The following is a 26,106-nucleotide window of genomic DNA, read 5'->3' on the forward strand; positions in this document are numbered from 1 at the left end:
AGAATGAGTTGGTTTATGAAATATGAGTAGGATCATGATGAGCAGATACTGGACTTGAGGAAATAGCAAGAGGCACAAAAGCTGGAAAGTATGTTTGGGGAACATTTTTGTCTGTATACCTGTGTGTGTGTGTGTGCACGTACATGTCTGGGCATGCTCTGCGTCTGTATACCTGTGTGTGTGCATGCGTGCTCTGTGTATGAGGGAGATACAGACATGCACACGTGTGTGCAGGGAGTTGTGGAAGATGAGGCTAGAAAATATGTTGGGACCAGATTCTATATGTAGAGTCTAACATGAGTGGCATCGTCATCAACCCAGGGGCGTGTTAGAAATCAGAATCAGGCAACATCCACTGAAGGAGTATATGCATTTTTGACAAGATCACCAGATGATTCCCATGCACATGATACTTTGAGACTTACCATTTGAGAAGTGTTGTGTAGGGTAACTTGAATGTCAGGTTTGATTAAAGTTTATTGTTTTTAACAATAAACTTTATATGTATATTGTTCTATATCCCTAGAACAGAAGGGATAGATTTGAGACAGGATCTTGGTTCCTGGCGAATAAGAATTGATTTCTCCTCCCATGAAGCTCCTGTCCACAGATTGAGATGGGGTGCTCAGATTACTAGATGGTAAGGATTCATCCTTTTAAAGCCCCACACCTCTTTATGGCATTGTTCAGCCTGACAGCAGGCAAGTTCTAGAAACATTTATACATTCAGAGGAAGGAGCCTGTGTAAACAGGTTGAAAAAGAAAGGAATAGAGGTGGAGGTAGTTGGAAAGGATCTACTTGGCAAACAGGAGGACTACTTCCTTCTCAGAAACAAGGAGAGTGGAAACAAGTAGACTGTGCCTGGCGGAGAGTAGGTGATCTTCGGCTAACAGAATTGTCTAGGAAGAGATAGACCTGTGTTTAAGGGCCTGCCAGGTAGCTTGAGGTAGTGTAGAAAGTTTGAGAAGCCTTGGATAAGTAAATTGATAGTGCCAACAAAAGATATGTATGCAGGGTTTATAAAACTTCTTCCTAAGTGCTCCTTAAAAAAGTGAAAAACCGGAGAATACCAGTCAGTGTTCCATAATAATAGACCAATATCCTGTTTGTTTAAAGGAGGAAGGTTAGGGGAACAGATTTGAATTAACTAAATGTTTATTACAAACGACTGTGAAGAGCTATGGTACTTGCAAAACTGTTTTAAAAAGAGGGAGGTGGGGAATTGAGGTCGCTATTTTTGCATGCTGTCTTTCGATGCCCAGGAAGCAATAGGAGACGCTCTGGTTCGTTTTTCTTTCCTCAGTGGAGTTCTCATTGGTTTTATCTTAACTGCTTACTTTACATCTCAAGAGCATGTGAATTAGGGAATAAACTTTTTTTTCTTTAAAAAGTAGCTAAAATAACTTGTCTGACAGCAGCCTTGTCAGTGCTTCTGTTAAACATTACATTTAGTTGAAATTTAAATGGGATGCTCACTAAGGAAAGCTGGAAGGGAAGAAGGTTGCAATCCCGCCTCACTGCTCGTTTTTGTGCACATTGGCATAGTTAGGAGTTATCAGTTTCCTGACTCCAACACAAATGGCAAATTGCTAAGTGTTACTTGGGGTTTGGGGGATGGAATAGGCATCCTCATAGTGAGGGCCTCTGAGGACCTCAAGAGCTGTTAAGAACTAATTTTATCTTAACTATCACACTAATTTGTAACATATTTCTGCCTCCCCCCCCACCTCTAATTCTCCTCTAACAACAGTATACTAAATTTGATGTTAATCTGTGATGCTTCTTTGTCATCTGTAAACTGAGTTCTTTGTATTTAATGAGATAACATGAAAATATTTTGCAAATTTAAGATGATTTCATTTTTTCTTTCTCTCTTGTCTGTCCTTTCACAAACTGATCTGATGTGAATCATGGTACAGAATCTGGTGTTCCTCAGATTTTCAGACTCATAATTAAGTTTGTTGGTTTTTTTTTTTTTTTAAGCTAATATAACCAATGAATAATAGAATCTCAGAATACAGTGTTAAAAGGGAACTCAGTCATCTGGTCCCAATACTGCTCACTTTTCTGACCCCAGACTTTTTAAGTTAACTAGAAATCCTATTTAAAGAAGAATTTATGCATAACTTTCATGGCAAGTTGTAAGCCAAAATAAACATACTTTAGACAAGTAATGAATTATCCTTCCTGTCACAGTTGTCTTTTTAGCTTATTGACACCTGGGCTCTAGATATGATATGTGAGAGGATTGAGGATACTCTGTTCTTTATTTAAAGTATGAAGCCTTTACACACTGAGGCATTTTGCAGAAAGGGACTGGGTCTTTATCAGCTTCTGTGAGTTGTAGCTCCAGCATGCCTCTTCACTTCCTAAATACTGCCTGGGAACTCCTATCTGGTTTTTTCCTCTTTTTGTAAGAATGAAGCTGTTGAACATTTTTACTGCAAAATATTTTGAAATACAAAGAGGAGAACTGGTAGGTTGCAGAACTAAATGTGAAGGGGGAAATTTGATTAAATATTTTGATTAAAAATGTTTCCTAGAACAAAGTAGAAAGTGTGTCCAAAAATGCTTTAACCTAATAGAGAAAGGATATCTGTCATTCATGTTGTCTATAATATTGAAAACTCAAATGGTATTTCTTTAAGGTGTAGCTTATGTCAGCTATAAAGTACAGTTGGTAATTTTTGACATGTTTGTTTTGATTGGGTGCAGGGCTAGTCTTGTGATATGTTTAAATAAAGGAAGTTTGATTTGAAGATTTACTTAGTAGGTGAGGACTAAGAAGTATAGTCCAATTAATACTGGTTTGTTTTTGAACAAGAACATATGCTTTCTTGAATGAGAGCATGTGTTTAGGTGGAGGATTCTTGGCTACATCAAAAAACAGATTGAACCAAATCACATTTTTAATTTTGTAGAGTTTTGTTTTCTCTTTTCCCCTCCTCTCAAAGAAAGAAAATGTGCAATTAAAAAATAAGCACTTGTTAATGTAGAAACTATTCACTTCATATAATGTTCTCTTGTCACCAGCTTCTTTTTCCCACATAGGAAATTTCTACAGGTAGTAAGCCTGCTTTAGAATTATTATATGAAAGAATTCAGGATCTACTCTCAGACTCTGATAAACTTAATTGTAAGTAAGCAGGTATTCTGGATGACTTAAGTCAGAGCAAATAGTTTTTAAAAAATAGGATCTTCACTGTGTCATAAGGTCATTTCTGCTCAATAGAAGGGCAAATCAGAGCAGTAACAGGATAAATGGTATCTTGATGAGATTTCTGGGATGAATAAAAGCTGCACATTGTAGTAATACAGTAGTGGCTACGTAATGAAAACTTATTGTTAACAGAATGATAGAGTTTAAAAACCTAAATTCATTCTTCTGTCTGTTCAAAACCTGTTATTTGGTATGTGACCTGAGGCAAGTCACATCTTTCTCGGTTTCTGTTTTGTTTTATATGTATAATAGTATCTGCCCAACTAAGATGTTTTATTTAGTTCATTATGTTCGTTTCGCAAACATTTACTGCATTTAACTGTTACATGCCACGGGTAGATAGATGGGCAGCTGAGCTAGCCCTTGAGCCCTAAGTCTTGACAGGGAGATCATTGTGTTAAAGAATTAACTATACTAGAATGGATAGTGAGTGACATAAGAGGAGTTTGAGAGTAAAGACAATGGAAGTATCAAGTGAGTGAGTCTTTGAATGTGAAGTGTCAGGGCTAGTCTAGGCTGCAGAGTCCAGAGCAGTGATTCCCAAGCCAGGGCTCCTGGACATCTATAGATCTGCAAAGGTAAGAATGGGGATCCATGAGATTGTCAGTATTTTTAAATAACCAAGTGGAATTAGATATCCAGTGGAGAAGGCTAATTAAACAGTCAAGTTTTTTGGTTTTGAACTAGAATTGTATCAAACAATGTAGTATTCTTAGCTATGTCTTTTCAGAAATCTTCAGTATTTTGATTAGTATTAAATATTCCCTCTAAAAATGGGGGAGTTCATTAGAAAGAAATGTTTGTTGCTTAAATGAAATCATTTAAGATGTGAAATAAAGAATAAATTAAAAGGGAACTTTGTTGAAAAGTTAAGAAACGTGTGCGCGCACACGTGCGCGCGTGCACATGCTGCAGTGGAGTAGGGGATTACGCTGATTACGAAAGGCTCAATGTGCTATAGCAAGCAGTATGGCCTTTATTCCGTGAGCATGGGAAGCTTCAGAAGTTTATCAGATCTCTATTATAGAAACAAAACTGTTGGAACTGCAGAAGGGACAGAGATGTGAGGCAGGAAAATATGTCAGAAAGGCTTTTGAAAATGTTCTGATGAGAAGTGAGAATTGGCTCTAGGACAAGGGCAGTGGTAACAAAGGAAGGAAAAGATTCAAAAGCTTCAGAAATAGAATCAGTAGTACATGACTATTGTCTAAATGTAGAGCATGAGGGAGAAGGTAGACTTGATGTCTGATGCAAATGTTAAGTGACAAGGTAGATGGAGAAGGATGTGGGAGAGAAGATTTACCTGAACACACTGTGGGGGTAAGAAGCATGTCCTGATGAAAATGCAGAAGTAGAGCAGGGAGAGAGACAGTGAACAGTAAACATAGGTTTGGGAGCTCTTACTTTACAGGTAAAGGCAAAGCCGTGGCCATTGGCTAAAGCTAGAACTCCATGACCTGTTTGCTGGATTTTGAGAGCACTAGGAATAATGGGGTGAAGAGAAGTGTCCTTGTAGAAGTCAGGGGAAAGGAGAAGGTCCAGAATGAGGAGCCAGCCACTCTTTCAGCTGCTGCTGCGGGACAGACTTGATGAGAATGGATCTGGCAGGAGGAGATTGTGGAAAACCTTGAGAATAGCTTTGAAGCATTGGATCATGCGTAAGAGAACAGCGCTTGCTGTTGAGTAATCCAAACAAATGCCTTTGTAAACTAAAGCAAGGTGTGAGAGATAGAAATTTCTGAAGAGTTTATTGACAGAGTTGACCAATAGGCCTTCTTCAATCAGGGTAATAGATTATTTCTTTACTCCAAAGAAACAGCCCTTTGAGGTAAGTCAATATTTGCCAAGCTGGTCTTATTGCAAGGCTCACTGGGGTTACTTGTCAGGGGCTAGCTCCCAAGCCCCCTCTGGTGGGATGGGACCCATGAATGTTTACTGGCTTTTAACAAGCACTCCAGATTATTTTTATGATCAGGCAAGTTTGAGTTATGCTGAAGAGGAGAAGAGCCATAGGGATGTGTATACAGGTCTGACTTCAAAGCTCCAGTTCTTAAAAAGAGAAAGAAAATGCTCCAGTTCTTTCCACTGGAAATGCTGCCTCTGTGGTCCCTTCAATTTTTAAATAAGTTAAGGGCTTTTCATCTTGTTCATAGAAACCTGAAAATAGAGTGAATGGATTGTGGGTAGAAATGGCATTATAGCCTCCCTATTTGGGGAGAGATGTTCATTTTTTATCTCTGATGTTTATTCTAAACGCCTATGGCTGTCCTCTGTTTATCCCTGCATTCAGCATTATCTATCTACTTGATGCTTTTCTCAATCCATAGTATGTCCATGAGCATCTCTCTCTTAGAATGTGATTAAACACAATAGTGTAAATTGTAGCATCTCTTTTTTGCACTGTAGTGCTGCTCATTTCAGCCACAGCAGAAGGGGTACTTCCTTCCAGAGACATATTTGGGAAGGAGCCCACACTGAATATTATGGTTAGTTTGTAGCAGATAAGAATGTGAATGGTTTTGTTTGTTTGTTTTTAACATCTTACAGAGTTGTAGGGGATTTACTGTTATTCCCATTAAGAGGGTAAAAATAATTAAGGTACCCCATTCAAACCTAAGAACCAGATTACATTAAATATCAAAAGCAGTTAAGGGACGTCTGGGTGGCTCAGTGGTTGAGTGCCTTCATCACCAGAGTCCTGGGATTGAGTCCCACATCGGACTCCCTGTAGGGAGCCTGCTTCTCCCTCTGCCTATGTCTCTGCCTCTTTCTGTGTGTGTCTCATGAATAAATAAATCTTAAAAAAAAAAAAAGCAGTTAAGAGAATGATATACTTAATTGTTCCTGCCCACGTTTGTATTTCTTTTAATTATTACCCAAATTTACACTTATTTCCTAGATATAGTACAAAATCTGAAACTATCTTGATTAAAAAAAACAAAATCTTTGACTCAGTTAAATGCACCCTATATGATAAGTTGTCAGTGAAAGAATAGTTAGGTATTAAACTCCAAGTGACTTATTAAAATATTTTTGTGTACACATAAGATACACATGCATATTTTATTGTTGGATTTTTTCCTTGTTTTGAAAATGAGACCTAGAATTTTACCATTCTTCTCTGCATACCTCTAGCGCAAATACCTACATACTCAGAAAAATTACAGGGTTTGTTGTTGTTGTTTTTGTTATAAGTAGAATGTCTAGGGTGATAAACAATGTTCGTTCTTAATTAAAAACAAAAAATAGTATCTGAAATGTTGCAGTGATCTCCTTAATTTCTCATGATTATCACTGTTTGTTTATACTAAATTTTGTTTCAATTAGAGTGGTTTTCATTCAACCATCTATTTGTGGTTAATGCTTCCAGAATAATTAGACATTTCTACAATGGTACTAGGGAAGAGTTAACTTGGTTCTGAACCCTGGATCACTATTAGATTCTGTTCTTTTATTTGTAAATTGACACATATAAGGTATGAATTTTTTATACCCTTCATTATAAAATAATTTTCTTTCTCAGAGTATCTGTCTGTTCCCCTAATTCCTGGTAGATCTCTTTAGAAAGCAGGTTAATGTGTAGGGAGGGGAATTGAGTTGTTTCCTTTCTTTTGGTTATCTAAAATTACTGAGATCCCTGGGTGGCGCAGCGGTTTGGCACCTGCCTTTGGCCCAGGGCGCGATCCTGGAGACCCGGGATCGAATCCCACGTCGGGCTCCCGGTGCATGGAGCCTGCTTCTCCCTCTGCCTATGTCTCTGCCTCTCTCTCTCTGTGTGTGACTATCATAAAAAAATAAAATAAAATTACTAGAGTTTGTAAGTGGCAAATCTTTATTTTCACAAATTAGACTAAGAGTTGCCATTTGAAAAATTCAAAATGAGAATTAGTGTATAATTTGGAAACTAGATTGACAATTTTATTTATCCCCTTGATAAATTTATTCATTTGAGAAACATTAAGTTCTTTGAAAGGTTTCAACTGAGTTTATTGAACTGTTTGTCTTGATCAACTTATAGCTTCACTTTGAATTTGTATACAATGTACTTCAGGTGGATTAGAACAGATAAAAGTTGTATTTTATAATCCTAAAGTGGAACATCATGTGTTCTTGGAATTTGCATGGTCTTTAAAGCAGACAAATATACGTAACAAATTTGTAGAACAACTATATAACATATTCTTTCATTCAACAAATATTTATTGAGGACCTTTTATATATTTAAGAGTATATGTTCCAGGCAGACGGAACAGTAGCTGCAAAGGACCTGAGGGAATTGGAGAAGTCATTTTGGAGAAGTCATTCTACCATATAAATCTGGTAGGCAGTTAAGTATATATAAGTCCAGAGTTCAGGGAGAGGGAAAAATTTGAGAGTTACCGGCATATAGATGGTATTTTAAGCTATGAGACTGGATGGATGAGACCATCAAAAAAAGTACGTGTAGGTAAAGAGCACTTTGAAAGAAGAGATGAGGAGGAATCAGAAAATGAGGCTGAGAAAGAGTAACCTGCAAGTAAGAAAAAAAATCTGGAGAGTACAGTATCCTGGAAGCCACATGAAGAGTGTGTCTCATGAAGGGCAGGAGAAATCTTTGGTCAGGTGCTGCGAGAAGGTCACGTGAACTGACACCTGACCATGGGATTTTTCAGTATGAAGGTCATTGAGGACCCCAGTAAGAACCTTTCAAGTGGAGTGACAGGAGCAAAATCTTGATTAGGAATAGTTCAAGATGGAAGAAGGGGAGAAGATCTGGAGACAATGTATAAGAATTCTTTCAAGGAGTTTTGTTCCAGAGGCAGACAAGGAGTGGATTGAAAGCTTACAGGGAGTAGTAGCTTAGAGTTCATTTTGTTTAACTGGTTTGGTTTTTAATTGGGGGAATAATAGGTTTGAAAGCTGAGAGGAATGCTCTGGTAGAGGAGAAATAATTGATGTAAGAGCAAGAAGAGAGATGTGAGGACTGGCAAATAGAGATCTGTCGTCTAAGCAGAAGTGTTGGTAGTGGATGGGACCACGAACAATTCACCTGCAGTAACAGGAGGGAAGATAGAATCATGGGCCCAGGTGGTGATAAAGAGAGAGATGTGATGGTGGGATTCCTTTTGATTATATCTATCCCTGAGATACATGAGCTTGGAAAAGCTAGTGTTGGAAGTTGAGAAAAGAGAAATAATATAGTTTAACCTCGGACAGCAGGTGAGTAGATAGACCACGGTAGTATGCTGTGATGGTGGAGCAGCATTAATAGCCCTTTTCATGTTGGTGGTCATGATTAAAGTGAGTCCAGTCAGCATGATTATGTTTTTCTTTGGCCACATTCAACAGCACAGAAGTGAGAGTGAGAAAAAGCAGAGCATTGGATTTAGCTAGGGTTTGAGTTGTGCTAGTCAAGTGTGACATGTCAGGGGCCAGGAAGTGCTCCAAATGAAGGACTATGGGATTTAAACTGGGTATGAAAGAAATGAGGGCCTAATAGTATTGAAGCTCAGGGTAAAAGTGACAGAATCAATGACATGTAGGCTCTAGTGGGGTCAGAGATTAGTGGGAGTGAGGGAAGCAGAGGAAATGAGCCAGAAGGGGCTTGGTGGTGGGGGCTGGAATGCTTGAAATTTCAGTGAGGCCGGGGAGTTGTGGTGATTGCCAAGGGCTAGGGTCTCACCATATGGGGCAGTGGTTGAGGCAAAGTAAACAGGTCATAAAAACCCAAAGAATGTGTTAATAGTGACTGTTAAACCAAGAGCTAAAATCCTCAAGGAGTGAGACTAGTAACCCAAGCATCAGAAGACAGTAACTAGGGGGGATAGTGGACGGAGCAATCTGATCCTGAGGATTTTTAGACAGGAGAGAAAGTAATCTAGAAACAGCAATGAGGTGCAAGAAGTACTCCCACCCTGTCATGGGACCGAGTAGTCAAGGGTTTTAGAGCAAAGAATCCTCTTTGCTTCAAAAGTGATGTTCTCAGGAAGAGCCAGGTTTCTACTCAAGCAAGAAGGCAAGTGGACATTCAGGAAAAAGTGTGTTTCAGGGTCAAGGCTTTCAGGGATTAGGGAAGGAAGAAGAGGACAGCACTGAGAATGTTGAGGGATTACAGTGTGGGAATGAGGAATGACGGAGGAGTCTGGGGCTTTTCATAAGTGACCTGAAGAGTATATTGCAGTGGTCTTGGTAGGCCTTAGAGAAATAGCGATAGCAAGACTGTAAGTGTTGTGAGGAGGTGAGCCCTCCCTCTTGCAATAGACAATGTCCTTGGGGATGGTCTGGTTTTCTTTCCAGTGTATGCAGTGAGGTGCCCGATATCGTAAATACCTTTTAAACTTTGTCTAATTAATTTTTAAATTTATAGATCGTTAGTGATTATCAGCACTTTAGATGGGCGAATTGCTGCCTTGGATCCTGAGAATCATGGTAAAAAACAGTGGGATTTGGACGTGGGATCCGGTTCCTTGGTTTCATCCAGCCTCAGCAAACCAGAGGTAAGAATTTTCTATTAAATGTTGATTGGAAATAGCTATAATGAGCAATTACTGATACCAGTAGTATGTATTTGCCCAGCGCCCGATGGCCTAGGTGTGAGACCTGTCTGCCTCTTACAAGCTGTGTCTCCTTCTGGCAACTATTTAACTTTTCTGTTCTCAGTTCTCCTCCTTTAAAACAAGTGGCTAGTGTCACCTACTTCTTAGAATTGTTTTGAACGTTAAATGAGTTAATCATATACATGAGTAACTGTGAATACTATGTGCTGTATCCATCAGCATAGCTCATTACCTGAGCTATAAAATGATCATCATTTCTTCCCCCTTATTATTACCACAAGGTGCCTAAGAATAATAAAACAAATAAAAATAACTGTATCCTAATAGTTAGAAACACATGCTGCAAAATCCCATGAATTATTCCCTACATCTTACCTAAAGCTTACATCCTAAAAATAAGCATGGAATTTTTTTAGAATGTAATTTTAGACAAATTTGATTATTTGCAAAAACAAAAAGAGAGATGGTGCTTCTAAAACTCCTAAGACACATGACTCCAAGACTTAATTAGTGACTTAGCTCCTCAGAGCTGTAGTAGTCTCAGCAATAAGTAAGCACACTACCTACTTACTTGAGGCAGGGGGCGGGTTAAATGAGGGAAGTTTATTTTTCTCAGCTTTTGTCTTGACTCTGATAGATTAAATCTCTGTCCAATTCTAGAGCTTTATTCTTTTGTTTAAATCATTTAAAGTCAGTCCCTCATTTGAATTGAGACTGCTGACATGGAAGCTGTCATCTCTTTTCCTGAATACCTTCAGTCTCCGATATATCTAACCAAGCTGTGTTCCTCTGGGACACTCTTTCTGAATGCTCTTTTTTAATTTCATCCCTTTTAGAAAGCTAGGAGCACCTAAGTGGCTCAGTTAAGCAGCCAACTCTTTTTTTTTTTCTTTAAGATTTTTTTTTTAAGATTTATTTATTTATTTATGATAGACAGAGAGAGAGAGAGAGAGAGAGGCAGAGACACAGGAGGAGGGAGAAGCAGGCTCCATGCAGGAGCCTGACGTGGGACTTGATCCCAGGTCTCCAGGATCACGCCCTGGGCTGCAGGCGGTGCTAAACCGCTGCGCCACCGGAGCTGCCCTAAGCAGCCGACTCTTGATCTACCGGGGCTGCCCTAAGCAGCCAACTCTTGATCTCAGCTCAGGTCTTGATCTCAGGATTGCCAGTTCAAGCCGTGCATTGGGCTCTACACTATGTGTAGAGCCTACTTAAAAATCAAACCAGACCAAAAGCTTTCCAGCTGGTATCAGATTTGAAAAACCTAACATGAGAGGCTTAAGGATGACGTAATTAGTGGTGACGAGATTTTCTGATGGGAATACTGCTGCCAGTGCCCCATCTGGTCTTCTATAAACCCAGCCGGAATGCTTTCCTGGAGCACCCAGGCAGGTGCTAAGGGAAATGGCAGTGCTCAGTCTCCACATTTGTGTGTGCTAAGCCCTGACTAGGCTTTCCTAGTGCTTATTATTTATCAAATAGTACAGTTTGCTAAAAAATATCTGTCCAGAATACTGAACTTCTGTTATATTGTGAATTATTGATATAAATAGCAATTCTCTTATAAATTACACTAATAAATTTGAATCAGGTGTAATATTGAAATGAATTATTATTCAGTCTAAACATTCATTGATTTGTGTTCTGCTGGGATTATGCTTGGGTATGCATGTTTTGCTTTATTTTTAAACTAGATATAAAAAGATGATCAGCAAAATCAGAAGACTGAGCTGTTTACATCTGAGGTAATATTATGGCATGTCATAGTGGTACAAAGCATGTGTGTGTTACACATGAACAAAAGATATGTTGCATGGAATGACAAAGTAGAATGCAAATAGTTGTAATACCCTGAGTGCTATTGAGTGTGTTTAAATTATGTTAGCCATTTTAAGTACAGTTCAACTTTCTCGTCCCCAGTCCTCACCATTTTCTGTGGTTTATTAGGGCTTTCTTGTTTTAAGTGCCCTCCTTCCTACCCACTGCAAACCCTAGATCCTTTGGATAGCATGCTCTTGAAATGTTAAATCTCAAGTATATTGCAAAGTTTCTCCGTGTCACCCTTACAATAAATGAAAAGCTCATTGGCTACCAAGCTTTTAGGAGACCTCTTTGCATTAACTAGATTTTCATTTTCTATTTTATGGAAAGAAAAGAAAAAAGAAAATCTAAAGTACTGACCATCTGGGATAACACAATAGGTTTACTAGACTTTACTGCCCCCACAAGTTCTTGAGACCATTTCTTGAAACAACATGTTTCCAGGGTTGTAGTATACATGTTACGTACTCTACACATGATGTAATCTTCACACAGATCCTTCTGAGGTTGATGTCATTTTGTAGAAGAGGAAACTGAAGCTCAGAGAAGTTACCTGCTTGAAATTGCAGACCATCTAGATGATAAAGCTGGGACTGAACCCAGGCTGGCCTAACCATACCCCATTCTGCTTGCTCTGGAGCCATTTCCCCATGTGGGTGCACCTCCCCATTACAAACTCAGGTTGCTCCTCTAGTACAGCAGGTCTCAGACTGTATTGTCCCAGGACCCTTTATATTCTTAAAAATTGAGGAGGGCTCCAAAGAACTTTCTTCATGGGTTATGTCTACCTAGACTTAAACTATGTTAGAAATTTAAAAAGAAACTTTAAAGACTTGTTATTAAATAATTTTAAAAATGAACCCATTGATAGCATAAAAACATGTTGTTATGAAGAATATTTTCTAGTTTAAAAATATTTCAGTGAGAGGAGTGGTGGCATTGTTTTATATTTTTATAAATCTCTAAGTTCTGGTCTAATAGATAACTGGATTTTCGCATCTCCTTCTGCGTTTAATGCATTGCATTGTTGTTTTGGTTGAACTATATGAAAAAGAAAATCTGGGCACATACATATATGTAGTTAGAAAAGGGAGATGTGTTTTTGAAGCCTTTTCAGATGGTTGGGTCATTCTTTTTTGATACTATACCAAAACAAGTGGAAGTTTCTTAAAGGTTAGTTGCACTGTAGAATCTGAAACCGTATCAGTGAACATTTTGTACTCTGTTATATTAACATCCATCTGTCTGTCTTGCCCTTTACTCATGCATGATGTTCTAACATCATTTGACAAATTCAGTGAGTTATACCGATCCTCCAGCTGTTGACATATTTCCTAACAGAATTATTTTAAAGATCAGATTTGCTATTATCACCACTGATCTCATCAGAAAAGTCTTTTAGTCCTGGGAAACTGTTGAGCTCACATTGGTAGAGACAGGTTCTCCAAAATTCTAATCTTCACTTGAAATTTTATCACAGTTATGGTCAGTTGTTTTCTTTGAAGTAAGAGGTTCACTTTGTGTATGTATTTTTGAGAAAATGTCTGACAGATACCCAAGCCTTAGAAGCTTCATTTTCCCCTCAGTTTTTTAGGTAGAAATGGAACTCTGTGAACACACAGTTCACAGCTCAATCACACAAGTGCTTTTCCTCAAGACGTGTTTCATTGGGTATTTGGCAGAAGTGCTGGTGCATACTTCCTTGGTAGTCATGCAAAAAGAGTAAAAAGATGTGTACTTAGGTCCTAAATGAATGAAATGAATGCTTTTTATTGCTTCATCAGAATATTCTTGAGTGAAACTTTTCTTTTCCTTTTGTTCTTTTCTTTTTTTCTTTTTCTTTTTTTTCATTTTACTATGAGTGTGTACCAGCGAAGAATACAATGACTGCTATTTTGGTGTTTGATTCTCTTGATTCTCGTCTAAGGCACTAGCAGTTTTAGTCACCATTGCTTTTTTTTTTTTTTTTTTTTTTAAGTAGGGCATGAAACCCAGTACAGGGCTCAAACTCATGACTCTGTGGTTAAGACCTGAACTGAGATCACAAGTCAAACACTTAAGGGACTGAGCCACCCAGATGCCCCTAGTCACCATTGCTTATATGCCATCAGTGCAAATATCACCACAGTAAGAAAGCAGATAACACCTTAGTAGCAAAGCCTTTTGACTCTGCACCTCTAAAAGCATCCACAGACAGTTTGAGAATTGCTGATCTAGTATATGATAGAAATATTATAAGAATATTTGTAAGAGAAACAGGGATGTATTGTGAGCTTGAGTCATCTATTCCTTGGCAAGGTGTGCATTGCATCTGCAAGTTGTGTTCAGAAGTTGGACAAAATACCACAGAAAGAGGATTTAAAACTGCTATTTGAATGAAAGTCTCTAACTTTTTGTGAGAAATAGTTAATTTGCTCTGTCTGAAGCCCAGCATTTGGTAGAAAAGAGTAGTGCAGGGAGTAGGGGCAAGTGCAGCAGGCAGAAGGAACTGGCATGGAGATAAAGCTGAAGCCACCCAGATGATGGTGGGAAGATCCATGGCTCCTTGCAGGCACTCCTGTATTAAAATGTCAGTTTCTCCACGCTTTCATTGAGAGTGGTATGAAGATGAGACAGATAAAACCTATAATGCCAGGGAAGATGTATTCCCTGTGAAGCAATTGGTAAAGCAACTCATTAATCTAATGAAGAAGATTTGATAGAGTATGTAATAATTTTTTTAAACTTTTATTAATCTCTACCCCCGCATATGGGTCTCGAACTCACAACCCCAAGATCAAGAGTTGGGTGGTGTACTGACTGATCCACTATATAAACATTTTTAAATTATTAATGATAGAGCAGTTGGTGATGAATCACATGTACTTCTGCTGCAATAATAACGTAAAGCCATGCAGGAACTGATTGCACTGTGTGGGATTGTGGAGGAGAAGCTGGGATTCAGAGACTTGAGTACTAGTCAGGATTGTCCCATTAACTGACTAGATGGCCTGGCTAGATTCTTTAGTTCAGTAGAGCTTTAATCTCCTCCTCTGTAAAATTATGAGATTGCACTAAATCCTAAAGATCTTTGTAACTTCAGGAATCAGGTACCATCGGATACATGAAACACCCAAATAAATGATCTAGAGGGAGTTTTCAACTTTCCCCTTTTTTAAAAACTACATTTAAGGATTCTTTAAAAAATAAAGCACAAATTCATTAGAAATTACCATTAGGTGTGTATGTCATTGCCTCTGGGACTACTCTAAAATTGTCCTTAACCTTCTCTGTTCCAAAAGGCATATAAAATAGTATATTATGTCATTTTATTGGTGTTTTGATTATGTCAATGAAAAATAAGTTCCTAGAGGATAAGAGAGATTGACAGTTCCATTAAACAAGGATTTTACATTACATTTAGAATGGTGTGCTGCAGTAAGGTTGAGGCATCTTGAGGCATAGATCTGATTTGCCACTCTACTCTTGACTAGGTATTTACAAACTTCCTCAAAAGAATACTGATAATAAACCAAGCTAAAACTGTTGTGTATAGGTGTGTGTGAGAGAGAGAGAGAGAGAAAGAGAGAGAGAGAGAGAGAGAGAGATAATAAATGATAAACCTAAGTTCACTCCATTAGCTGTAACAGATGTGCCCTAGGGTCTAAGCCTAATACTTACTTAATAGTAGCTAAGAATTATGTTTTTAATTTTCCAAAAGACTACCTGAGGTAAAATCTGATTTGCTTTCCTCTGGTAATTTATATGCACATTAAACCTTGAAAAAACACTGAGGAGATTTTGCTGTGGTTCCTCATTGGTTGTCTTAAGATTTTGTTTTGTATGTTAGCATGAGTTATCTCTGAAGTCTCTGGGTGACATTTGGATCACATTTCACCAAATCTAAGTAGATATAATATCCTTGAACTGTCTACTTTTCTGTGTCTTGGAACACATTCATAAACACATAGAGGCCCTCCTAATCTTTATTTAGAATGCATGTTATAATTGTAAACATACTAATTTGTCCTTAGATAATACCTTTGGCTTTTCTTTACTTAGAGATACCATATTTGTTTTTTGTTTCAGTTTTCTGTTAAAATGCCTTTTTCTTCCGCCTTTAAAAAGAACAAACAACTCTATTATAAGTCTATAGCTAGAGTTTGGGGTTTTGTTTTATTTTCGGCATGTTTCTCCCCATGGGACACCGCCTTTCTGTTTCAGACAGGTGCAGAAACAGGCAACTATGATGCTAGAGCTTTCCAGCCTTCTCCTCACCCCTCATCAGACTGCATTCATTGAGAAGGGTCTTTATAGGTGGGGGAGATTCTTAATAGTTAACTTGATTTATTCACAAAGAGCCCACAGTAGAGCCTTTGAGTAGTGCTTTATTAACAGAGGATCTGTAATCTCTTTTAAAGATTCTCTAATTTGCACTGAAATATGTCTGGTCGTTTTGCATTTTTTCATTTGTCCATAAACTAGCACGTTTTGAGCCTGATCCGTCATTGAAGATCGCAGTTTGTTGGAAAAGTCACTGTCAATTCAGTCATGTAGCAAGCCAATGTGTAAATAATTGCCTAGGTTAATTGCTTTTCTTTTAATTATAGAAATGAAAGAGTGCTTTGATTTAATTTTGTTTTATTAATCTCTTAGCATGGCTGAAAGCGTTGCTGTGACCTAAACCAGTTTACTCCAGCATGCATGTTGCCAAGTGAGAAATTGATTTGACCTTATTTTTTAGGAAATTGACTTCACATGCACATTATCTACTTCATGAATGTATAATGACCTAACTGAAGGGAGAAATAGTTACTAAAATCTGTGTTTTCCACCATGAATATGAAAAGTATGCTTAGGGGATGCCTGGGTGGCTCAGTCGGTTGAGCATCTGCCTTCAGCTCAGGTCATGACCTTGGGGTCCTGGGATCCAGCCCCATGGAGTTCGGGTTCCCTGCCTCAGCAGGGAGCCTACTTCTCCCTCTCCTTTTGCTGATCCCCCTGCTTGTGCTTTCTCTCTCTCTCAAATAAATAAAATATTTTTTAAAAAGTATGCTTAAAAGTTAGTCTAATAGTTTTCCTTATTTTGTTCTATAAGGTGAGTATAGGTTGAAAAAAGAAAGAATGGAATAGTATCTCCTTGGCATCTCACTGCTCTTGGGTGTTAATTCACAATCTTTAATGATAATAAGTAACAAAATTGCTTTAAAATTTGTTTTTTCTTCAGCATTTCCTTTAAAAAAAAGAAAACCTACATTTCCTCCTAAGCATGTCACGTGTGATCCCTTTTCTATACTGTAAGATTTCATAACCCCTTATGTTAGATCATCTAACTAGTTGTTAACCTTGCCTCCTTCCTTAGTCTGTGAGGTATGATTCCCAGGAACACTTTACTTTCAGCAAAAAGGCTTTCTTTATTCTCCGCATCATGGTAATTTCAATGTTTTCAGGGAAATAAAAAAAGTCTGCTTCACACAGGCCTGGGACATTTTTTTCTCTTAACATCACCAATAGTCAATTCTAGCATCTAGTCATCTAGTCACTTGCTTATTTTAGCTTATTAAAAGTTGCCATTTTATGTTCCATACACAGTGTATCATTTTTGAAGAACTAAAATATACAAAAATACACCTGTTAACTTTTCTTTAATATTGTTCATCTTTGTAATCAATAGTTTATAATCCTTCAGAATTTCCATATAATAAAGGAGAATTTTAGGGTTGATAGAGATTTCTGGTAAATCAAAACTGATAACAGTTTGATATTTATTTATTTATTTTTTTTTTAATATTTTAAATTCTTACATTGAATTCATCTTTATTTAGCTTTGAGGCTTTGTTTTTATTTTTTTTATTTTTTATTTTTATTTTTATTTATTTATGATAGTCACAGAGAGAGAGAGAGAGAGAGAGAGGCAGAGACATAGGCAGAGGGAGAAGCAGGCTCCATGCACCGGGAGCCCGATGTGGGACTCGATCCCGGTCTCCAGGATCGCGCCCTGGGCCAAAGGCAGGCGCCAAACCGCTGCGCCACCCAGGGATCCCGAGGCTTTGTTTTTAAATGGGTGTTATGAATCCACAGTTGGGGAAGAAATCATTGACATGACATAATTAAGCTTTCTACTTTCTCTTTGACTTTACTTTTGGAGCAGCTATTTAAATTCTAAAAGCTGGGGACCCCTAGATGGCTCAGCGGTTTAGTGCCTGTCTTCGGCCCAGGGCATGGTCCTGGAGTCCCGGGATCGAGTGCTGGGATTGAGTCCCACATTGGGCTCCTGCATGGAGCCTGCTTCTCTCTCTGCCTATGTCTCTGCCTCTCTCTCTCTCTTTCTCTCATGAATAAACAAATAAAATCTTTAAATAAATAAATAAATAAATAAATAAATAAATAAATAAATAAATAAATTCTAAAAGGTTTTTTGCAATTTTTGAAGTTTGGTGTTCATGAACTGTAGTTACTTTCTGAAGTTATCTTACAGAGAATAAAGGAAGGTTCATAATGAATTTACAGATACCAAGATGAAGAGTTTATGTTTTTGTTTTAAACATTTTTCTTTAATAAATATACATATATATGTATATACACATGAATTATATGAGAGGTTCAAAGTAGCACTACATATACCTAACAACTCTTGTTTGATTAGTAACATACAGTGTGCAAAGTGGTACCAAACCTATTCTTATTTAATCCTTGCATAACCTTAGTAAAATAAATATTCTTTTAAAATTTTTTTTCGAGAGAGAGACTGCATGTGAGGTGGAGGATGGTAATCCTAAGCAGGCTCCAGCCCAGCCTGGAGCCCAATTCAAGGCTTGATCTCACAACTCTGAGATCATGACCTGAGCCAAAATCAAGAGTCAAATGCTTAACCGACTGAGCCACACAGGTGCCTTGTAAAATAAATACTATGTTCTTCATGTGACAAAATTGGGGCTCAAAATGGGTCAGAGTTCTGTCTGGTGTAGGAGAGTTGAGACTCAACCCTAGTTTTTTGGACCTAGCCTGTGCCCTCTTTCCAGTGTTTCATGCTTTTTTTTTTTTTTTTTTACATAGTCTTAAAAAATCTCCTATCATCCAAATATTTATTCATTACAAAAGGAAAAATAGTATAACTGTACAGTGGGGAAACCTGACAGACACCAGACATCACCTTAATGAAGTGATCAAGGTTAACAAAAATAAGACTTATCAGCCTTAAGAGCTGCCTGCTATAATGCACTGAGAAGAGCACAACATCACTTCTCTGGTTTTCTTGCCAAAAATACATAATCTCAATCCAATCACAAGAAACCATCAGGCAAACTCACATTTAGAGCATTCTATAAAATACCTGATTAGTTTTCTTCAATAGCCCTAATAAGGTCTGAGGCTTTGAACAACAAAGCAAAACTAAGGCACAGTCACAAATTGAAGGAAACAGAAAAATATGATAAATGAATACAGTATGTCACCTTAGACTTGATCATGGACCAGAAAAAGGACATTAGTGAAAATATTCAGGAAATTTGAATAAAGTCTATAATTTAGTCAATAGCATTCCTCCAATTTCTAAATTTCAAGATGATAACATTAAGTGAAGCTAAATGAAAGATTTATAGAGGGCAGCCCGGGTGGCTCAGCAGTTTAGTGCCGCCTTTAGCCCAGGATGTGATCCTGGATACTGGGATCAAGTCCTGCGTTGGGTTCCCTGCATGGAGCCTGCTTCACCCTCTGCCTGTGTCTCTGCCTCTCTCTCTCCTGAATAAATAAATAAAATAATTTAAAAAAAATAATGGTTTATAGAAATTCTTCATACTATTTTTGCAACATTTCTGTCAATCAAATTATTTCAAATTATACTTTTAAGAAATCTGTGCATTGGGGGAAAACTTCTAAGAGTTCCTTTTCTGGCAGTCTTTCCTAAAGAAAGAATCTGAAATACAAAAGATGTTCATCATAACATTTTTCATAATTTTAAAAATTAGAAACAAGCTGTATGGTCCTAAAAAGGATGCTGGTTAATAAGTTATGATCTCTGGGCTCTTGGATTTAAACAGAACTTGTGTGCTGTTGACATCCCAAAATACAAGTCTCTGCTGATAGAGCTGATGGCTGGCATCATATCTCTATGATATGAACTGCCCAGGCCTCCCAATGCTCACCTGTTTCCTCTGTTACCTGTTGTCGTCACTCTTCATGCTGCCATCTGAATGATGTTAACACATCTACCTGTTCCTCCTCTGCCTAAAGCCCTCCAATGGTTCCGCGTTACACATAAAGTAAGGTTCAACTTCCTTACCATTCTCTGCTGGGTCCTACAGGAGCTGGCCAGAGCAGCCTCATTCAGTGTCTTAAACAGCAATGCTTCATGCCTTTTTTTTTTTTAATATTTTATCTATTTATTCATGAGAGACACAGAGAGAGAGAAAGGCGGAGACATAGGCTCCCTGCGGGAAGCCCGATGCAGGACTCGATGCCAGGACCCCGAGACCATGCCCTAAGCTGAAAGCGGATGCCCAGCCACTGAGCTACCCAGGTGTCCCACTTCCTACTTTTTGAAATACTTCAGTACTTAGCAACGTATCTGCATTCTGTACTAATAATTATAATTCTTTTTTTTTTTTTTTTTATTCATAGAGACACACACAGAGAGAGAGAGAGGCAGAGACACAGGCAGAGGGAGAAGCAGGCCCCACGCAACAAGCCCGATGTGGGACTTGATCCCGGGTCTCCAGGATCACACCCCGGGATGCAGGCGGCGCTAAACCGCTGCGCCACCGGGGCTGCCCTAATAATTATAATTCTTAATGTGTTTCATCCAGAATAATTGCTGAAAGATATCATTTATATAGCAGACTTAGCATGCTGCTTAGCCTATTTTAAGTACTTTATGCCTATTAAACATCCTTACTGGGAGAGTTGGGGGTATGTGACCTTACCATATCCCAACCAGAACTCCTCTTTAGTGGGATAGGAGTCTGGCAGGACTGTGCACTGGGGTACAGCAGGACACATGAGATCCTTACCCTGTGGAACTCATGTGGCACTCTGTGGAGCCAGCTGAGAAGACAGATACAGAGTAATTATAGCATAAATCATGGAATTGAGTGGTGGTAACAGCCACATGGGATGGTGAAACTAAGACTTAGCAAGGATGCCTGACCTACCTAGATAAGGAAGCCAGAGAAGCTTTCTCAGAAGAGAGGATGTTTATGACTGAGGTCTCATGAGGCGAAGGAGCTGCCCTGGGAAGGAGCTGCCCAGGGAGCAGTGGGGAAAGACTGCTGGGGGGGGGGGGGGGTAGGAAATGGCCTGTGTGGAAGCCTTGCAATGGGAACCACCATGGTGTGCTCAAGATGCTGGTGGAAGGGGAGGATGGCAACAAAGGTGAGCCTAGGAGAGAGTAATAGAGATGAGCCTATTAAGGGAGACCAGAGCCAGGTTATACAGGGTCTAGTCAGCTGTGTTGAGCATTTTGGATTTTCTCCTGAGCCATCTGAAACCAATGAGGGATTTGAAGTGGAAGAGATTCTTCCACAATCAAAATGGAAAGGGTTCCTTGACATTCTTTTTTTGCTCTGCAACTTTCACTGAACCTCTGATGAATCAAAGGGTTGTCTCAGTGAGTCCTTTGTATTACAAGCCAGTTATCTCTAATTGTGGAAGTATTTATAAACATTCATAAAGTATTCACACCAACTAGCAGTTGGAGAAACCTGGAAAAAAACAAGAAAATTCCTAGAATTTTACTAAAGCCAATCTCTTGAAGCACTTTTTTCTCTTGGTTTCCTTTGACTCATCACTCTGCCAGAATTTTTAAATGTTAGAATTCTAGAAGTTTAAGTATAGGTCACCTTCTCACCCTATTCTTTTTCAAGGGGGTTGTGTGTCTCTGTTCCTATGACACCAGCAGTTCTAATTTTCTCTTCAGCCCAGACCTCCCCTCTGAGCAACAGACCTGTACAGGCAAATGCCTCCTCACCATCTCTGCCTGGAGAGCTCTCTCAGTCACTCAGAACCCACAATAGGTAAACTTACTTCTATTCCTTCTCTGTACCTGTTCCTCATTCACTCCCAAATCTTCCTTTGGTCTTAATTTAATTCCAGAGAATTAAATCCCTTTCTGTTTTGACTATGGAGTAATTTTGGGGAACAGGGATAGGAGTGGAGAAAAGTAGGAGGCCTAACAACCCTCAGCCTGGTAGAAACTTCAGTAGCCTAGGGACCAAAGATGCATCTTTTAAAATAGCCACAGAGGGGTATCTGGGTGGGTCAGTCAGTTAAGTGTCTGACTTTGGCTCAGGTCCTGATCTCAGGGTCCTGGGATTGGGCCCTGTTTTAGGCTCTGCACTAAGCTCCTCCCTCTCCTTCTTCCCTTTCTCTCTATTCATGCTCTCTCTCTCTTTCAGATAAATAAAATCTTTAAAAAATAAAATTATATATATATATATATATATATATATATATATATAGCCAGTGGATGCCTGCGTGGCTCAGTGATTGAGTGTCTGCCTTTGGCTCAGGTCGCGATCAAATCCCGCATCTCCCTCTGCCTATGTCTCTGCCTCTCTCTGTGTCTCTCATAAATAAGTAAATAAAGTCTTTAAAAAAAAATAGCCGTGGAGACTGAATTTGAGGGAAAAGTACAGTATGCTAATATGAGGAGTTTTGTAAAACAGGAATGTTAGTTTTCATCCAAGGTCATGTAGCAAGTGACATGCAGAGTCAGGGACCCAGGAATGAGGCTGGTGAGGTATACTCATCACCTTGTACACCTGGCTCCATTACATATGTTGAATGCCTGCTATTGCCCCATGTTAGCAAAACAGCTAGCAGGGACAGAAAATAATTGTTCAGGGAAAAGGGGATTTCCATATAATAAAAAAGTCAGTAATTTAACACTTCCAATGGAGTGTTTTTCATGCATTTTACATCTTCCCAGACTTTGTGAATTTTATCTTTTTATTCCTTGAGATCACAATTGGAAGCATCAGCTATTGTATTATGATAAAGATGCTTGGAGTTCTTGAGGTGAGACAGAGATGTGTGCCCCTTCAGTGAATATTCTAGAATAATTCTTTTCTGCCTTTTCCCCTTATAGTCTGTGTTCATTCTTCCTTATCTGTACTCTTGACAAGTCTGAGTCTTACCACACACTTTTTATAACCCTTTTTGTTCACCCTCTCCTCCTTTTTAACTTTATTGCTTCTTAACCTATACTTGGGACTTGGCTTTTATAGCTCTCAGGGCCAGTGTATTCTTTTCCCCTCCTTCTTGTTTAGGGAACACATTGGGTCCAACTCTTTGGATTTGAAAGTGTTTAATGCCTAAGTCACTACTTGAGAAAATAATAGAGTATGTAAATCTAGCTTCCACAGCTACAGAAGGGAAAGTTCTTGTTTATAGAAAAACTCTCACCAATAAATGCAGAAAGAATATAGAATTAGAAGTCATTGTTTTATTCCCTTTATTAAAATAGTAGGTAATGAATTGATACAGAGATGGTGAAAAGTTGATGGAACACTTTAAAATGGGGACTGACCCCCCCCCCCCAAATCTACTGATTACTAGTAACAAATACAACATAAACACAGGGGTTGGCGAACTTTTTCTATAAAGGGCTACACAGTAAATATCTTGGGCTTTGAGGGCCAGATGGTCTATGTAGTTGTAGTGGGAAAGCCATCACAGATAATACCATAATGGGTGTGACTATGGCCCTATAAAGCTTTTCTTACAAAAACAGGCAGTGGGTCACGTTTGGTTTATAAGCTGTAGCTTCTGACCTTCAATGTCAAAGGAAGTGTGTAGCGCCACCTATGAAGTCCAAACCTGCATCATATCAAAGCTCCAGGTTTAATTACACACTTTTCAGAAAATACAGGGGACAAAAGAACAATTTAAATGACATGCAAAATCCAGACTGCAGGACATTCTATAGGATAAATAATAATCTGGTTTCTCAAGCAAATCAGTGCATAAGAAGAGGAATTAAAGGGGCTCCTATGAGGGGCAAAAGAATCCAATGTAAAAAATGGAGCTGGAATTCCTTGTTGGAGCAAACCAGTTGTAAGTCTTTGAGACAATCAGGGAAGTTTAAATATTAGATGATGTTAAGGAATTACTCTCAATTCTGTTAGATGTGATATTGGCATGGTAGTTACTTCTCAATGATGAATACTGAAGTATTTATAGGTGAGATGACATGATGGCTGGGATTTACTTTAAAACGTTCTAGTAAACAAATATATGTAGTGGGTGGATGCAGAACAGATGAAAGAATTAGCAAAACCTGATTATTGTTGAAAGTGAGTGGTAGATACATGGGGGTTCATTAGTCTCTTTATACTTTATGTGTTTCAAAATGTTCAGAATAAGTTAAAGTTGAATCTACCCCCAAAAAATATACCTGTCAATGGTAGGGTAGAGGCACATAGAAAAAAAAATACATTTAAAAAATTTATTTTAGGGGATCCCTGGGTGGCGCAGTGGTTTGGCGCCTGTCTTTGGCCCAGGGCGCGATCCTGGAGACCTGGGATCAAATCCCACGTCGGGCTCCCAGTGCATGGAGCCTGCTTCTCCCTCTGCCTGTGTCTCTGCCTCTCTCTCTCTCTCTCTCCGTGTGACTTTCTAAATAAATAAATTTTTTTTAAAAAAATTTATTTTGTGTAGTTAGAAAAATTTCGTTTTTGCTGCTTCTTATATTCATTTTAGTAATAGTAGCACATTCTACATTTTCTCAGTTGAAGTTCTTTCTGTCACTTAGAAATAGAATTCTCATTTTCACATTCTAATTTCAAATAGCACCCCCTGATTACATGTGCCACTGGTATTCATTATACCATTTAAGTTTGGTTTAGAAATAGAAATTGAATTATTTTACCATACTGCTTTGTGATTGCATGGATAAAGATCTTGATTGGCTCTTGGTACTGAGTTTGCCGACCAATGTGACAACCTTTTATTTTTAAATTATGAACAGGAAAAAACAAATAGAGAAGGAAAAAAATGTAAAATAACAAGAATTTATATTTTTAAAAAATGAGAGAGGAAGCGAGTCATGCAATTAGTCTGAGAGGCAGAGCAGCGAATCAGAACAAACAGCTGCTTGCAGAGACGAATCAGTGGAATGTGAAAATGCATCACATCACCGTAACCTACATTTTTTTCTACCAAGAGATTTGCAGCTGACTCTCTGAGTGACTCATTCCTGTGCTGGGAGGGTGAGGTAATGCTCTGGTGAGGGCTGATGTCATCTCATATACTACCTGAACTGCATGCATATAGCATTTCTTGTGGCTCTCAAGGAAAAGCACCATCTGCTTTCACATATGCAGCCTGAAAGACTTCACAAAGATTGGTGCAAAGGTTAGCAGCCGTGTGGATGACTCATAAGCAGCCAATTAGCGAAGAGCAGCTATTTCAAAGTGAGCTGTTAAAATCATAATCCAAAAATACGACATGATGATTAAGTATTGAATCATAATGCTTTTTTGTTGTTTTGGAGTTTGCACTTTTCTCACTGAGTTGATGCTGTTGAAGATTTCACTTGTAAAATAAGTCAGTTATTCTCAATATGGTCCATCATCTCAAATCTTCTTGGTTGTTTAAACCACGTGTGTGTGTATTTGAAGGCATATAGATCAATCTTAGAGCAGAGTTTAATTTTAGTCCATATTTAGTGTGACAGTTTTTTGTTTGTTTTTTAGTTTTGGGGGTTTTTGTGCAGCACTTAGGAGTCACTGTGTTTCTTAAGGATCTGTTATTGCTTTAGGAGAAAAGACATGGTTAGTGGAAAAGGAAAGTCAAAATACATATTTACTCTATAGACTCCTTAACCCCTCTTCCTCTGTTTTTCAGTGATGCATACCTGGTTTCCTTGTTTGTACTTAATTAACTACTAGTACTGTTGATATGAGTCAATGACTGAAATACCTATTTTTTCACTTTAGCATCATTGGAATTTTTTTTTTAGGTTTTATTTATTTATTCAGGAGAGACACAGAGAGAGGCAGAGACATAGGCAGAGGGAGAAGCAGGCTCCCTGCAGGGAGCCTGATGTGGGACCTGATCCTGATCCTGGAATTTCAGGATCACGCCCTGAGCTGAAGGCAGATGCTCAACTGCTGAGCCATCCAGGCGTCCCTTGTCATTGGAATTTATTATTCTAGTGAATAGAAGAAAGAATACCTAACATAATATCAGAGGTAGAGAATAGTAAATACTTGAGTTTCTAACTGATCTATAACTCAAAATGGGATGTCCTGTTGGCTACACATTGTTTACATAGGGTATGTATACTAATGACTAATGTATCTTTAATGAAAGATAAAAAGATTTAATTTTCAAAAAATAAGAAAGCAAAGAGTAAAATGATAATGGGAAACTCTAAGGTAATATGAGGTGGTATACATGCTGATGCCATTTGAGAGTTTATTAAAAATCAAATGTTTTTTCAATAAAGAGTGATAGTGATCTTGAAATACCCGGGATTATGATGAACCTTTGTTTTAATGGTATGGCCTTCTGAGTTTAATGGCCAAGCTTCTACAAGGCTCTTGAGTACC

At 38.4% G+C, this 26,106-nt stretch overlaps 1 protein-coding gene across 2 annotated transcripts in view; it reads left to right on the forward strand.

Annotated features, from left to right (window-relative positions):
• The window catches only part of EIF2AK3 (eukaryotic translation initiation factor 2 alpha kinase 3), a 64,597-nt gene that overhangs the window by 2,052 nt on the left and 36,439 nt on the right, over positions 1-26,106 (forward strand). For both annotated transcript variants that reach the window (XR_004806321.2, XM_025453876.3), the window contains exon 2: positions 9,568-9,697. Coding sequence is in view for 1 of the 2 variants with exons in the window: in XM_025453876.3 (XP_025309661.3) it covers positions 9,568-9,697 (130 nt within the window). In the remaining variant the exon portion in view is untranslated. The remainder of the gene's footprint in view (positions 1-9,567; positions 9,698-26,106) is intronic.

The sequence above is a fragment of the Canis lupus genome, chromosome 17 (genome assembly GCF_003254725.2).
Source record: "Canis lupus dingo isolate Sandy chromosome 17, ASM325472v2, whole genome shotgun sequence".
Classification (NCBI taxonomy): domain Eukaryota; kingdom Metazoa; phylum Chordata; class Mammalia; order Carnivora; family Canidae; genus Canis; species Canis lupus.